The sequence below is a fragment of the Zonotrichia leucophrys genome, chromosome 15 (assembly GCF_028769735.1).
Source record: "Zonotrichia leucophrys gambelii isolate GWCS_2022_RI chromosome 15, RI_Zleu_2.0, whole genome shotgun sequence".
Lineage (NCBI taxonomy): Eukaryota > Metazoa > Chordata > Aves > Passeriformes > Passerellidae > Zonotrichia > Zonotrichia leucophrys.
This window is the reverse complement of record NC_088185.1, coordinates 12,299,471-12,314,445: the sequence shown is the minus strand read 5'-3', so window position 1 is coordinate 12,314,445 and position 14,975 is coordinate 12,299,471. Positions and strand designations below refer to the sequence as shown.

The following is a 14,975-nucleotide window of genomic DNA, read 5'->3' as shown; positions in this document are numbered from 1 at the left end:
GAAGCGTTTGTGCCCGCGTGTGTGTGCACGGCCCGGGCGTGTGCTCACCCACCCTCCTGTCTGTCTGTCTGTCTGCCTGCCTGCCTTTGTCTGTCCGTCTGTCTGTCTGTCTCCTGCTGTTCTTCCAGCTGCCGCTGCCATGTGTGTGTGCGCGTGTGTGGTCCCCGTGTCGGGGCGTGCAAGGAGACCGCGAGTGTGTGTGTGTGTGTGTGTGTGGGCGGGTGGTCCCCGCCGGGGAGGCCCTACAGTCTGTCTGTCTGTCTGTCTGTCTGTCTGGGGACGCCTCCCTGCCGTGGCAGCACCCCGGGACCCCCCACCCTGTCCCCAGTGGGCTGCTGTGGGTGGGGGTGTCCCCAGCGCGTCCCCCTCCCTGCACACAGGAGGAGCGCCCAGCTCCCCCCAGGGACCCCCACCCATGGGTCACCCCCACCCTGCGGCCCCCCGCGTGTCCTTGGGGCTGTTTACCCTCGAGGGTGCCGAAGGTCACCCACGCTCCTGCTCAGACTAAACACGGCTGTGGCGGCGCCCGGGGCTGGGGGGGCTCTAGGGGGGGACAGGGGCTTGCACCGGCTGTGTCCCCACACGGATGGAGGGCCCAGCCCCGGTGCACAGGGTCCTGTCCCCAAAGCCCTCAGTGACACCCACCGGCCCGGGTTCACCCCCTGTCTGATGCTTGAGCCCCTTCAGGGCTCCTCGGGGTGGCTCCAGGTCCCTGTGCCATGGTCCTGTCACACCTCCGTGTTCCCATCACAGCTTCCTGTCACCTCATCGAGTCCCAGCTCCGTGTCCCTGCTCCGGCTCCTGCCCTGGATTTGTGTCCCCAGTTATGTCCCCACCCCAGCTCCAGGTCCTTCTGCCATGTCCCATTTTCGGATCGCTGTCCTGTCTCCATGTCCCCATCCCATCTCCATGTCCCCATGCCGTGCCCCTGTCCCGTGCCAGCCCCGAGCACAGCTCATTGCCCCGGGTGACCCTGGGCTGGCACGGAGCGAGTCCCCCACCGTGGGGACAGGAATGGGGACGGGTGGGTGTCCCCATGCCCGACCCGGGACCCCCCATGTGCCCGAAGCCACCAGGTGGCACCGCGAGGCCACCGCGGCCACCTCTGCCCGGCCCCCAACCCAACCCTAACCCAACATTAGCCCTGTCCCCAAACCTGTCCCTCCATGGGCACGGCCATAGTGACAACTCCCCCATTCCCACATCTGTCCCCAAATCTGCCCCTCCATGGGCACAGCCATAGTGACAACTCCCCCATTTCCACATCTGTCCCCAAATCTGCCCCTCCATGGGCACAGCCAGAGTGACATCTCCCATCCCCACATCTGTCCCCAGATCTGTCCCTTGGCAGGCAGAGCCACGCACCCTTGGGCTGAAGGTGACAGATATTGAGGTTCCTTTGTGGCTCAGGGCCTCCTGACACCTCCCGTGCCTCAGTTTCCCCACAAGGCTGTGGGAAACGCCTGTCCTAAGGGGGGACAAAAGTGTCCCCTCAAGCAGGGTGGTACACCTGGGGGACAGCCGCCCATGGGGACATCCAGTGTGTGTCCCCAGTGTGTGTCCCTGGTCCCCCAAGCCCTGTCATAGCGGGTGTCCCTTGTCTGTGTGTCCCCACTGTTGCTGCCCACACCCAGTTCATGTCCCCGGTGCAGACACCCGGTCCCCTACGTGTCCCAAGGGTGTCCCCACAGTGCCCAGCGTGTGTCCCCGCTATGCCTGGCCCCGGTGAGGGAGCCCGGTCCCAGTGTGTGTCCCCAGTGCAGCCACCCCAACCTGCGCGTGTCCCCGGTGCAGCCACCGAGTCCCCGTGCGTGTCCCCGCTGCGTGTCCCGGCTTCCCCGACCGTGACCCCGGTCCCGATACACGCCTCAGATCCCAATGCCCGGTTCCCCGTGCATATTCCCGGTCCCGGTCCTGATGCCGATCCCGGTCCCGATCCCGATGCCCGATTTCCCGTGCATTTTCCCAATCCCGATGTCCTGTTTCCCGCGCGTATTCCCAATCCCGATCCCGATCCCTCTTCCCCGTGCGTATTCCCGGTGCCGATGCCCGGTTTCCCGTGAATATTCCCGATACCGATCGTGGTGCCCGGTTCCCCGTGCATATTCCCGATCCCCATCCCTCTCCCCCGTGCGTATTCCCGGTGCCCGGTTTCCCGTGCGTATTCCCGTTCCCGATCCCGATGCCCGCTCCCCCGTGCGTGCCCCCGCTCCCCGGCTCGCGTTCCCGGCGCGCGTTCCCGCCTCGCGTGCCCGCGGCCGTGCGCGCCGCCGGCGCCGGTGTCGGTGGCTGCTGCCTGGCGCTGCCTGAGCGCTGCCGCCGCCCGGCCCCGCGCCCGCCGCTCCCGCCGCCGCCGCTGCTCCCGGTGCGGCCGCGGGTCCCGGTGCGGCTGCGGCCGCCGGAGGTAACGGGCGGGGGCCGCGGCGGCCATGGCGGGGCGGGGGGCGGCGGGACCGGGCACCGGCGGGCTGGGGGATGCCGTGATCGCGGGGAACCGGGCACCGCGATGGGGGGACGGGGCACCGGGGGGGCTGCCGTGCCTCGGGGGCACCGCGCTCCGGAGGGATGGGGGCTGCCGTGCACGGGGGGGACCGTGCGCCGGGGGGGCACACAACAGGCACCGAGCGGGAGAGCCTGCCGTGCCCGGGTGTACCGTGCTCCGGGGGGCCGTGCATCCATCCCGGGGGCTGCCGTGCGTGGCGGGGGACCGGGCACCGGCGGGGCACCCTGCACCGGGGGCTGCCGTGCGGCGGGGGGGACACCGTGCACGGGGCCAGGCCTGGTGTCTCAGCCCCCCCCTCTGTAAGAGCATTCGAGGCCCGGTTTGGGGGGGCTGCTGGCCCCGGGATCGCCCCCACGGCGCGGTGCGGGGGGCTCAGGGCTGGGTGAGGGTCCCCCCCAGCCGTGCGCGGGGCTCGGGGTCACGGCGGGCGCACACGCGTGTGGGGTGCGCGGTGCGTGTGAGCACAGCCCAGCCGGGGCCGCGGTGAGTGTGCCCGCGGGGGGGCTGCTGTGCTGCCGTGGCTCCCCGCTGTCGGTCCCGCTGTGTGTCCGTGTCCCCGGCTGTGCGTGTGCCAGCGCGTGTGCCCGTGTCCGTCCGTGTCAGTGTGTCTGTCTGTGCGCGCCCGGCCGTGGCCGTGCCTCTGTCTGCTGCCTGTTTGTGCGGCCGATCCCCCCTCGGCCGGGCCCCTGGGGGCTGCCGTGGGTGGGCTGGGGGCCGGCGGGGAGCGGGGGGCCGGCAGCACCCCCAGCCCGATGCCTGCAGTGCAGATCATAAATCAGCGGCGGCTGGAGCGGGATCCGGGGCCCGCGGGCTCCCCGGCACCCAAAGCCCCGGCGCCGGGAGCGATGAGGCTCCCCCGGCTCCTGGGACCCCCGGCAGCCCCCCCAGGGCCGTGCGCAGGGTGGCCCGTCCCCCCCTGTCCCCGTTGTCCCCTCTGTCACGCCGGAGGCCGGCAGCCGGCCGGGGCTGGCAAGCAGCCCGCGCTGCCAGGGCTGCGGGCACCGCGGCCTCGCTGCCCTCGGGCTCGGCGGGGCGGTGGGCACGGTCCCACAGTGCCACCCGCCCGGCGGTACCCGGGGTGACCCCGCCGTGGCCCTGTTTTGCAGGTGACACCCCCGTCACTCGCCACCGGTGACGTGCGGGGACAGCCGTGGAGCCGCCGGGGACGTGGGCTGAGCAGCAGGACGCGAGGAGGAAGAGGAGGAGTGGGTGTCTCGGGGCCAGCGCCGTGGCTGCGCGTCCCCATCGCCGTCCTCGAGCCGACGCAGTCCTGGTGGCTTTTTGGAGCCCGAGCCCTGCCAGCAGCCCCGCGGGGAGGAGGAAGAGCCGCGGAGGCCGGGCCGGGTGATGGATGGCCCCAGCGGGAGCGGCCCCGGGCGGCTCGGGGAGCTCGGGGAGCCGGCTGGCAGCGCCCGCCCCTGCAGAGCCCCGCAGCGCCGGCCCCGCTGAGCCCCGCAGCAGCGTCCGGAGGGGCCCCGGGTGACCCCCGCGTCCCCCAGAGCCGCGGTGGCCCGGGCATGGCGCGGCCCGGCCCGGGGGCCATGCTGGCCTCGGGGGGCCTGGGCTTCCCCCCGCAGAACGTGGCCCGCGTGGTGGTGTGGGAGTGGCTGAACGAGCACGGGCGCTGGCGGCCCTACTCGGCCACCGTGTGCCACCACATCGAGAACGTGCTCAAGGAGGACGCGCGCGGCAGCGTGGTGCTGGGACAGGTCGATGTCCAGCTGGCGCCCTACGTCATCGACCTCCAGTCCATGCATCAGTTCCGGCAGGACACGGGTAAGGGGTTGGCGTCGGGCCAGGGACATCCGGCCACCCGTCCGTCCTTCCATCTGTCCCTCCGTCCTCCCATCTGTCTGTCCGTCCATGCAGCCATCCATCCATGCAGCCTTCACTGTCCCCTCTCTCTCCATCCATCATCCATCCATCATCCATCCATCCATGCCCCATCCCTCATCCATCCATCCATCCATCCATCATCCATCCATCCATCCATCCATCCATCCATCCATCCATCCATCCATCATCTGTCCGTCCATCCATCCATCCATCCACTGGCACATCCTTCCCTCCCTCCTCCCTCTGTCCTTCCATCCCACCATATTTCCATCTGTTCTTCCATCTTTCCCTCCTTCCTTCCTTCCATCCATCCCTTCATCCCTCCCCTGTCCCTGTGTGTATCTGTCTGTCTGATGTTCCATTCATCCGTGAATCTGTCACTGCGTGTCTGTTTGTCTGTCATTCCATCCATCCATCCATCCATCCATCCATCCATCCATCATCCATCCATCATCCCCTTACTCCTTCAGTGTATCTCTACTTATTCATCCCTTCCTTCCTTCCTTCCTTCCTTCCTTCCTTCCTTCCTTCCTTCCTTCCTTCCTTCCTTCCTTCCTTCTTCCTTCCTTCCTCTTCCTTCCTTCCTTCCTTCCTTCCTTCCTTCCTTCCTTCCTTCCTTCCTTCCTTCCTTCCTTCCTTCCTCTCCTTCCCTCCTTCCCTCCTCCCTCCTTCCCTCCTTCCCTCCTTCCCTCCTTCCCTCCTTCCCTCCTTCCCTCCTTCCCTCCTTCCCTCCTTCCCTCCTTCCCTCCTTCCCTCCTTCCCTCCTTCCCTCCTTCCTTCTCCTTCCCTCCTTCCCTCCTTCCTCCTTCCCTCCTTCCTCTTCCCTCCTCCCTCCTTCCCTCCTTCCCTCCTTCCCTCCTTCCCTCCTTCCTTCCTTCCTTCCTTCCTTCCTTCCTTCCTTCCTTCCTTCCTTCCTTCCTTCCTTCCTTCCTTCCTTCCTTCCTTCCTTCCTTCCTTCCTTCCTTCCTTCCTTCCTTCCTTCCTTCCTTCCTTCCTTCCTTCCTTCCTTCCTTCCTTCCTTCCTTCCTTCCTTCCTTCCTTCCCTGTGTATCTCTGCTTCTCTGTCCATTCATTCCTGTATCCCTCCATCCATCTGTCCATCCATCTGTTCCCTCACTCTCCAGGGCTCCAGTGCCCCCATGGGCCCCTCCAGGCTCCTCCATCCATTTCCTTTCCCATCCACCATCCCAGAGGGACCTGTCCCCGCATTCCCCCATGCTCTGTCTCCTCCGTGGGTGCTGTGCTGTGTCCCCTTGTCCCGCTGTCCCCTCCTGGTCCCCTCTGAGCTGCTCCATGCCCAGAGTGGTGGGGAGGCCCTGGGAGCAGCGCTGGGCACTGGGATGGCTGCAGCTCTGCTGGTTGGTGCTGCTGCAGCGCATCCAGGCCAGGAATCCCGTGGGAAATCAGAGCTGATCCCACACTGGGACCGAGCCCAGACCCCATTAAACGTGTCCCTGTCACGGTGTGACCCATTAAACAGCACGTGCTGGCTGTGCTGTGGGGGATGTGCTGTCCTGGGTGCCCATCCCTGCATCCCTGCCCAGGGCAGGATCCAATCCAGGCCAGGCGGAGCAGGCAGGGGACCTGCCACACCTCAGGTGACACCCCTGCACCTGCCACACCTCAGGTGACACCCCCTGCACCTGCCTGGGGACACCCACAGCAGGACCCCCGTGGTTGTGACACCTCCCCTGGCCACTGATGCCACCACTCCCAGTCCCCAGGGATGCCAGGTGACCCCAATGTGGGGCTGGGGACTGAGATGGGGACAGAAACAGGGACATGCCACCTGCCTCTGCCATGCAGCCTGGCTCTGAATCCATCCCCAGCTGGTCACGGACTTGGCAAAGGGCAGCTTGGCACCTGCAGCCCTGAGTCAGCCAGGACACGGCCCGACCCGGAGGGTCTGTGCTGACTCAGAGCTGCGGGAGCCACCGGGACACCCTGGCTGTCCCCGTGCCACCTCCTGCCAGCTTTGGCCAGGACCCATCCTCTGACAGCAGCTGGCATCACATCCCATGGCCGCAGTGCTGGGTAACCCTCGGGACTTGTGCCCGTGGTGGGGCCAGGAATGGGTTTGGGGTGACAAAACAACTCCTGCCAGGATGTCCCTGGGTGCCACAGTCCTTGGCCAGCAGGATTTGGGGACAGGGATGCTGAGAGAGGGACCTTGATGTCCCCAGGGGTGTCATGGCAGGGGACACAGCCATTGTCCCCAGCACTGTGTGCCCCATCCCTGTGTCCATCTCTGTCCATCATCCTTCCCCAGGGTTTGGACAATGCCACCAGCTCGTGATGCTCGGAGACAAGAGGGTCCCCTGAGCTGAGCTGAGGGTGCTCCTGGTGCCTGCTGTGACATGGGGACACGGGGAGGGCTGGCAGGAGGCTGGGGGCTCGGGGGGCTGGGCCCACGCAGTGCCTGGGGACAGAGAAACCCAGAGACAAGAGAAACGAGGTGACCCCGTTCTGAGAGCGGGGACGTGCGGCCCCCCCGATGGCCCTGGGGACACTGGCCTGGCCCTGTGGCTCTGGCATGGCTGGCAGAGGGGGCTGGGACAGCTGGGGACAGCTGGTGGCCCTTGGGGATTGGGAGCTGTGTGTGCCAAGGGGATTTGGGGTGGTCCTTCATCCTCTGGGGGATGCGGGATGTGAGGGGCATTTTGTGGGGTTTGGGAGGGGGATGTGGGATTTGGGATCAGGATTTAGGATTTGGGATGGGGATGTGAGGGGCAGGGGGATTTGGGATGGGGATGTGGGGTTTGGGATCAGGATTTAGGATTTGGGATGGGGATGTGAGGTGCAGGGTGATGTGGGATTTGGGATGGGGATGTGGGATTTGGGATGTAGGATGTGAGGTGCAGGGGGATGTGGATTGGATGGGATGTGGGATTTGGTGTAGGATGTGAGGGCAGGTGATGTGGGATTTGGGATGTAGGATGTGAGGTGCAGGGGGATGTGGGATTTACCATGGGGATGTGGGATTTGGGATGTAGGATGTGAGGGGCAGGGGGATGTAGGGTTTGGGACAGGGATATGGGGTTTGGGATGGAGATGTGAGGTGCAGGGAAATGTGGGATGCATTTGCAAGGACCAGTGGGTCGGGATGTGTTTTTGGGTGGGATGTGGCATTTGGACAAGGGTGAGCAGCGGGATGGGGGACATTGAGGCAAGGAGGCAGGGCTGGGAACTGGGGTGGGATACAGGACATGGACGTGGGGGAATGTGGAGGGCGGTGGGCAGTAGGGCAGAGGGCAGTGGGGCTGGTGGGCAGTGGGACAGTGGGGCTGGAGGGCAGTGAGGTTTAAGGACAGTGGGGTTGCAGGGCAGCGGCAGTGGGGCTGGAGGAGGACGGGCAGTGTGGTGTGGGTGGCCTGGAGCAGCAGCGGGATGTGAGATTTGGGATTTGGGATGTGAGATCTGGGCAGGGCGGGCCCAGGGCCCCCCCCGCTCCCCTCCGGGCCCCGGCGGAGCTGCCTCAGCACACGGCTGCAGCTGGGCCTGGCTCTGCTGCCTGCTGCGGCCGGTGATTAATGACCCTTAATTAGCGCCGCTAATCGAGCTGGGCAAACGCTGCCGGCCGGGGGATAGACAGGCCCCGTGCCGGGGGGCACCCGAGGAGAGGCTGCGATGCCTCCCCCCATTGCAGAGCTCCAGAGGGGCTGAGGGATCCAGATCCATCCCAAACAAGCGGCGAGGGGCTGGGATTTGGGACAATTCCTGGCTGCGTCACTGCCAGAGCCAGCAGCTGTCAGGAAACCTCTCCTGACCGGGAAATGCTTCCCCTGCCCCGGGATGGCCACGGGGATGGAGGGTGGGAAAGGGCTTGGACCAGAGGGATGGAAAAAAGCTGGGAAAAGCACAAGGATTTGTTGGATTATGGCCTTTTCTGACCCAGAGATGGGGCAACTGAGAGGCTTTTAAAAAAACCTTTATTCTGTTTTCAGTCTCACGTGATGGGCGAGAGAATTTTCTACAAATTTTGAATTCTCACCTTGGAGAATTCTCTGCAAATCCATTTTCCACATTGGCTGAGCAGCACTGCCCTTCCCAGGACATCCAGGAGGATGATCCTGAGGGGTTTGAGTGTCTGTCCAGTGGCAGTCCAAGCCACTGTCCCCAGTGGTGGGATGAGGGTTGGATTTATCCCCAAGGAAGCACTTTTGGGGTGCAATGGGGATTTTAGTGAAGGGGCAGAGCGGCTGTTGCACCCCAAGGCGCCTCTGTACCCCATTCCCCGAGGGATGCCGGGCTGGAAGCTGGACACAGCGATGTCTGAAGGTCCCCCTGGTGGTGCCACCCCGTCTCTGTGTCCCCAGGGACCATGCGCCCCGTCCGCAGGAACTTCTACGACCCCTCCTCAGCACCGGGCAAGGGAATCGTGTGGGAGTGGGAGAACGACAACAACTCCTGGACACCCTATGACATGGACATCTGCATCACCATCCAGAACGCCTACGAGAAGCAGCACCCCTGGCTGGACCTCTCCTCCCTGGGCTTCTGCTACCTCATCTACTTCAGCAGCATGTCCCAAATGAACCGGCAGACGCAGCGCAAGCGGCGGCTGCGGCGCCGCATGGACCTGGCCTACCCGCTCACCATGGGCTCCATCCCCAAATCCCAGTCGTGGCCCGTGGGCCCCAGCACGGGCACCCCGTCCTGCTCGTGCCCCCAGTGCCTGCTGGTCAACAGCACCCGCGCGGCCTCCAACGCCATCCTGGCGTCCCAGCGCCGCAAGCTCTACCCGGGCACGGTCCGGCAGAGCAGCACCTTCGCCGGGACAGCGCTGTGGCCCGCGGGGACCGCGACACCGGCCGTGGTGGCGGCCAAGGGGGAAGGGCTGCGGGTGGCCGGAGCGGGGTTCGGCCCCGGGCAGGGCGTGCCCAGCGCGGCGCTGCCCGGGCTCAACAACCTCAACCGGCCCGGCACGCAGCGCGGGGCTGGGCTGGGCGCCAGGGCTGCCGTGCCCCCCGGGTAAGATGGGTGGGGAGGGGACAGGTGGGGTGTCACCGAGGCGGGGATGGGCACACAGAGGGGTAAAGGGGTCATGGGGGTGGCTCGGACTCTGCTGTCACCTTGCGGGCAACCCCAGCTCTTGTGGCGCTGTGTCACCTCCAGCCACAGGGTCACCAGCCTGTGTGGTGCTGGTAGTGCCTGGATCCATGCAGAGGGGATGTAGTGATCTGTGCCATGCTGTGCCAGGTTGTGCCAGGCTGTGCCACACTATCCATGGCAGCTGGAGCACAGGGAGTGCCTGGTCCCAGGGCAATGCTGTCCCCAAGGCCAGCACAGACTGTGTGACCCAGCTCCTGTGGCACTATGTCACCTCCCTGGGTGGTGGGAGGGACACCCCGATGGTCCTGGTGGTGCTTGGATCTGTGCAGAGGGGATGTGGTGATCTGTGCCATGCTGTGCCAGGCTATCCATGGCAGCTGAAGTACAGGGAGTGCCTGTCCCCAGGGGAATGGTGTCCCCAAGGCCAGCATGGGCTGTGTGACACAGCTCCTGGCCCGATGGCACCAGGCAGATCCCTGGGAGGGCACAGCTGTGGGGAGGGGCCACAGACCCGGTGTCCCTTCCATGCTGGGAATGATTCACCAGGGGGTCCAGGTGGGCCAGCAGAGCCCTGGAATTGTGTCCTGGTGGGTGGCCCTGTCCCTGTCCCTGTCCTGGCACCCACATCTCCATGGCTGTGCCCCATGGTGGGTTGGCCTGGTGTCCCCTCGGGGCTGGCAGCACTAGGCTGGGGGGACAGGTGGCTTCTCTGAGCCCCCAGCAGCTCCTGGCACATTTCCTTCCCCTAATGACATCCTGTTTTCACTCCTGTGTGCTGGGCTATCCTTGTCCCTGTCCCCATCGCTGTCCCTGTCCTGGCACACAGCTACAGACAGGGAGGAGGGGCTGGGCCTTGGTGTGGGTACAGGAGCTTTGGGAATGGGGGAAAACGGCCTCATGCGGGGCTGAGCACTGCTGAACTCATCCCTGTGATACTCCCTTCCCTTCCCTTCCCTTCCCTTCCCTTCCCTTCCCTTCCCTTCCCTTCCCTTCCCTTTCTCCTTCCCTTTCTCCTTCCCTTCCCTTCCCTTCCCTTCCCTTCCCTTCCCTTCCCTTCCCTTCCCTTCCCTTCCCTTCCCTTCCCTTCCCTTCCCTTCCCTTCCCTTCCCTTCCCTTCCCTTCCCTTCCCTTCCCTTCCCTTCCCTTCCCTTCCCTTCCCTTCCCTTCCCTTCCCTTCCCTTCCCTTTCCCTTCCCTTCCCTTCCCTTCCCTTCCCTTCCCTTCCCTTCCCCCCAGCAGGGTGGGGGTCCCTGGGGGACCCATGAGTGCTGGCAGGTCCCCACGGGGGTGGGGGACACGGGTGTCACCATGGGGATGCCCTGACAAGGTCTCCACCGTGGGTCGAGGAGAACGTGATGCCACCAGTGCCATTGGGTGCCCAGAGATGGGCAGGTGGCACTGGGTGACAGTCCACTGGGATGGCACAGCGACCCTCCAAGGTGGTGAGGGGACACCTTGCCCTGTGTCCCATGGGGAGGACACAGTGCCAGCCCCCAGGACACCTTACCTGTTCTGGTGGCGGGACACTGCGGGACAGCGCAGCAGCCTAGGACACCCTGCCCTGTGCCAGCCTGGGACAGTGCCAGCAACCCAGGGACACTTGCCTGTGTCTGGTGGGGGGACCCCTGTTGAGGACATGCCAGCAGCCCCCAGGGGACATCTTACCCTGTGCCTGGTGGCGGGGACACTGCCTGGGGACAGCGCCAGCAGCTCCTAGGGGACACTGCCCTGTGTCCCAGCCTGGGGACAGTGCCAGCAACCCCCAGGGGACACCTTGCCCCATGTCTGGTGGGGGGAACACTGCCTGGGGACAGTGCCAGCAGCCCCCAGGGGACACCTTACCCTGTGCCTGGTGGCGGGGACACTGCCTGGGGACAGTGCCAGCAGCCCCTAGGGGACATAACGCCCTGTGTCCCAGCCTGGGGACAGTGCCAGCAGCCCCTAGGGGACATCCTGCCCTGTATCCCGTGGGCAGGACCCTGCTCTGGGGCCATGCCATGCGGGGAGGGGACAGTGCCATCCCTGCTGAGCCCCTTGCTGTCCCGTGTCCCTGCAGGGTCCCAGCGCTGCCGGTGAAGAACCTGAACGGCACCGGCCCCGTCCATCCCGCGCTCGCAGGTAAGCGGGCACCGGGTGACACCGCGGGGTGACACGGGGAACAGGGGATGGCACCAGGGGTGGACAGCACGGACAGACGGACAGACGGACGCTCTCCCGGCATAGGCATGACGGGGATCCTCATGTGCGCCGCCGGGCTGCCCGTGTGCCTGACCCGCGCCCCCAAACCCATCCTGCACCCCCCGCCCGTCAGCAAGAGCGACATCAAACCCGTGCCCGGCGTCAACGGCATCTGCAGGAAAACCAAAAAGAAGCAGCTCAAGAAGAGTAAGGAGCCACCCATGTCCCTGCGGGGTCGGGGGACACGGAGGGGGAGTGAAAACCCCCGGGGTTTGCGTGGGGTGATGCCCGTCGCTGCTTTTGTCCCCGCCGTGCTGGCGGGGGTGGCAGGGCTGTCCCCGTGGCAGGGGGTGGTGGCACTGATGGCATCGCCCCCAGGTAAGACCCCCGAGGACGTGGTGCGCCGCTACATCCAGAAGGTGAAGAACCCCCCGGATGAGGTGAGTGGGGGGCTCGGGGAGGGCCGGGGGTGTCCCCTCCTCATCCTCCCGGGGTGCTGATGGCGCTCCCGGCAGGATTGCACCATCTGCATGGAGCGGCTGGTCACCTCCTCCGGCTACGAGGGCGTGCTGAGCCCCAGGGGCATCAAGCCGGAGCTGGTGGGCAAGCTGGGCAAGTGCGGGCACATGTACCACCTGCTGTGCCTGCTGGCCATGTACAACAACGGCAACAAGGTCAGAGACCCCCACTCAGGGGCTGGCTGAGCTCGGCGGGGGGCTGAGGGGGGCTGGGTGGGTGTTAGAGGTGCTGGGTGGGTGTTGGAGGCAGCTGGATGGGTGTTGGGGGGGCAGGGGTGTTCCAGACGGGTGCTGGGTGGGTCCAGGTGGGTGCTGGGCGGGTGCTGGGTGGGTGTCAGGGGTGCTGGGTGGGTGTTGGAGGGGGCTGGATGGGTTGTTGGGTGGGTACTGGGGAGTGTTGAATGGGTTCTGGGTGCTGGGGAGTGCTGGATGGGGTCCAGGTGGGTGCTGGAGGAGGCTGGGCAGTTCTAGGTGGGTGCTGAGAGGTGCTGGGGGGGTCCAGATGGGTGCTGGGTGGGTGTTGGGTGGTTGTCAGGGGTGCTGGATGGGTGTTGGAGAGGGTTGGATGGGTTGTTGGGTGGGTACTGGGTGTTGAGGAGTGCTGGCGGGATCCAGGTGGGTGCTGGGGTGTCCAGGTGGGTGCTGGGTGGGTTCTGGGTGGGTGTTGGGTGGCTGTCAGGGGTGCTGGGTGGGTGTTGGTGGGTGTTGGAGGGGGCTGGAGGGTTCCAGGTGGGTGCTCAGTGGGTGTTGGGTGGGTATTGAATGGGTTTTGGGTGGTTCAGGTGGGTGTTTGGGACTGCTGGTGGGTCCAGGTGGGTGCTGGGTGGGTGTTGGGTGGGTGCTGGGGGGTCCAGGTAGTGCTGGGTGGGTGTTGGGGAGTTCTGGGTGGGTACTGGGGGGGGGCTGGGTGGGTGTTGGAGGGGGTGAGGAGTTCCAGGTGGGTGTTGGGTGGGTACTTGGTGTTGGGCAGTGCTGGAGGAACCCAGGTGGGTGCTGGGTGGGTCCAGGTGGGTGCTGGGTGGGTGCTGGGTGGGTGTCAGAGGTGCTGGGTGGGTGTTGGAGGGGGCTGGATGGGTTGTTGGGTGGGTACTGGGGAGTGTTGAATGGGTTCTGGGTGGGTACTGGGTGCTGGGTTGGTGCTGAGTGGGTGCTGGGTGGGTCCAGGTCGGTGCTGGGTGGGTGTTGGGGAGTTCTGGGTGGTCCAGGTGGTGGGGGTGCTGGGGTGGGTGCTGGTGGTTGAGTGGTGCTGGTGGTCCAGTCGGCTGGGGGTATTGGGTTCTGGTGTCCAGGTGTTGCTGGGGTGCGGGTGGTGCAGTGTTGTGATGGGTGCGGTGGGTGCCACCCCTGAGGCCCTGCGGTGCCCCCAGGACGGGAGCCTGCAGTGCCCCACCTGCAAGGCCATTTACGGGGAGAAGACGGGCACGCAGCCCCCCGGGAAGATGGAGTTCCACCTCATCCCCCACTCCCTCCCGGGATACACCGACTCCAAAACCATCCGGATCGTCTACGACATCCCCACCGGCATCCAGGTGAGGGGGGACCCCGTGGGGTGGTGACCCCGTGTCCCTGTGTCCCCATGTCCCTGTGTCCCCATGTCCCTGCTCACCCCCTGTCCCCACACCCACCCAGGGCCCGGAGCATCCCAACCCCGGCAAGAAATTCACGGCACGAGGCTTCCCACGGCACTGCTACCTGCCCGACAACGAGAAGGGCAGGAAGGTGGGATGGGGTGGGATCGGGTGGGAAGAGAAAGAATAGCAGAGATGGAATGAGATAGGATGGCACAGAATGGGGAGGGAAGGGGTGCAAGGAGGATGGATGGGATGGGGAAGGGAAGGTATGGAATGGGGTGGGATGGGATGAGAAGAGAAAGGATGGGATGAAATGGGAAGAGAAAGAATGGGGACAATAGAATGGGAAGGGATGGAAGGAGAATGGATGGGATGGGATGGGATGGGATGGGATGGGATGGGATGGGATGGGATGGGATGGGATGGGATGGGATGGGATGGGATGGGATGGGATGGGATGGGATGGGATGGGGAGGCTGCAGCTGCACTGGGATACGATGGGGGTCACCACAAAGAAAGGTGACACTGTGGGCACTGTGCTGTCCTGTGGGCACTGTGCTGAACCCCAACCTGTTGGGGCTGAGGCCATGCTGTGCTGGAGGTACCCCACTGGGGTGGAGCCTGGGGGGGGTGCCTGGGGTGGCCAGTCCATGCCAGGCCGTGCCAGGGGTGCCGGGTGGGTGAGCCCTGGCCGTGCCCTCTGCAGGTGCTGAAGCTGCTGATCGTGGCCTGGGACCGGCGGCTCATCTTCACCATCGGCACCTCCAACACCACGGGCGAGTCGGACACGGTGGTGTGGAACGAGATCCACCACAAGACCGAGTTCGGCTCCAACCTGACGGGGCACGGCTACCCCGACCCCAACTACCTGGACAACGTGCTGGCCGAGCTGCTGGCCCAGGGCGTGTCCGAGGCCACGCTGAAGGACTGAGCCGGGCCGGGGCTGCCCCGGCCCCGTGTCCCGCCCGTGCCACCCGCGCCGCTTCCCCGCAGCCCCGCCCGGCGGGCCCGTCCCCCGTCCCGGGCCACCCGGTGCCACCCACCGCGTGTCCCCGCGTGCGTCTGTCTGTCTGTCTGTCTGTCCGCCCGTCCCGGCTCGCCCCGCTCTCGTGGCGATAGCGTCGTGGTCTTTTTCTACCCGTGGCCTCTTTGCGCGTCTGTGCCACCCGTGTCACCAGTGTCACCCGTGTGTCACCCGTGTCGCCCGCCGCTGCCCCAGGAGCCGCGCACAGCCGGTGCCATGTACATCTCTGTGTTACAGAATACACCCCGTGCCGGGCTGCCGGCCCCGCGCCCCCTCTGTGCCCTCCCGGGCTGG

General features: G+C 65.8%; 2 protein-coding genes across 6 annotated transcripts in view; one reads left to right on the top strand and one right to left on the bottom strand.

The window, feature by feature from the left end:
• Positions 1–358, bottom strand: part of EMID1 (EMI domain containing 1) — a 13,458-nt gene extending 13,100 nt beyond the window's left edge. For all 5 annotated transcript variants that reach the window (XR_010442128.1, XM_064726791.1, XM_064726794.1 and 2 more), the window contains exon 1: positions 1–358. This exon is cut by the window's left edge and continues 614 nt beyond it. The gene's annotated coding sequence lies outside the window, so the exon portion shown is untranslated.
• Positions 359–2,274: 1,916 nt separating this feature from the next.
• On the top strand, positions 2,275–14,943 carry DTX1 (deltex E3 ubiquitin ligase 1). Its single transcript, XM_064726790.1, has 10 exons — positions 2,275–2,404; positions 3,610–4,279; positions 8,656–9,310; positions 11,447–11,508; positions 11,614–11,775; positions 11,947–12,008; positions 12,084–12,242; positions 13,454–13,615; positions 13,716–13,805; positions 14,364–14,943. The coding sequence occupies exons 2-10, from the start codon at positions 4,021–4,023 to the stop codon at positions 14,586–14,588; spliced, it is 1,836 nt and encodes a 611-aa protein (XP_064582860.1). The 5' UTR covers positions 2,275–2,404; positions 3,610–4,020; the 3' UTR covers positions 14,589–14,943.
• The last annotated feature ends 32 nt before the right edge of the window (positions 14,944–14,975 follow it).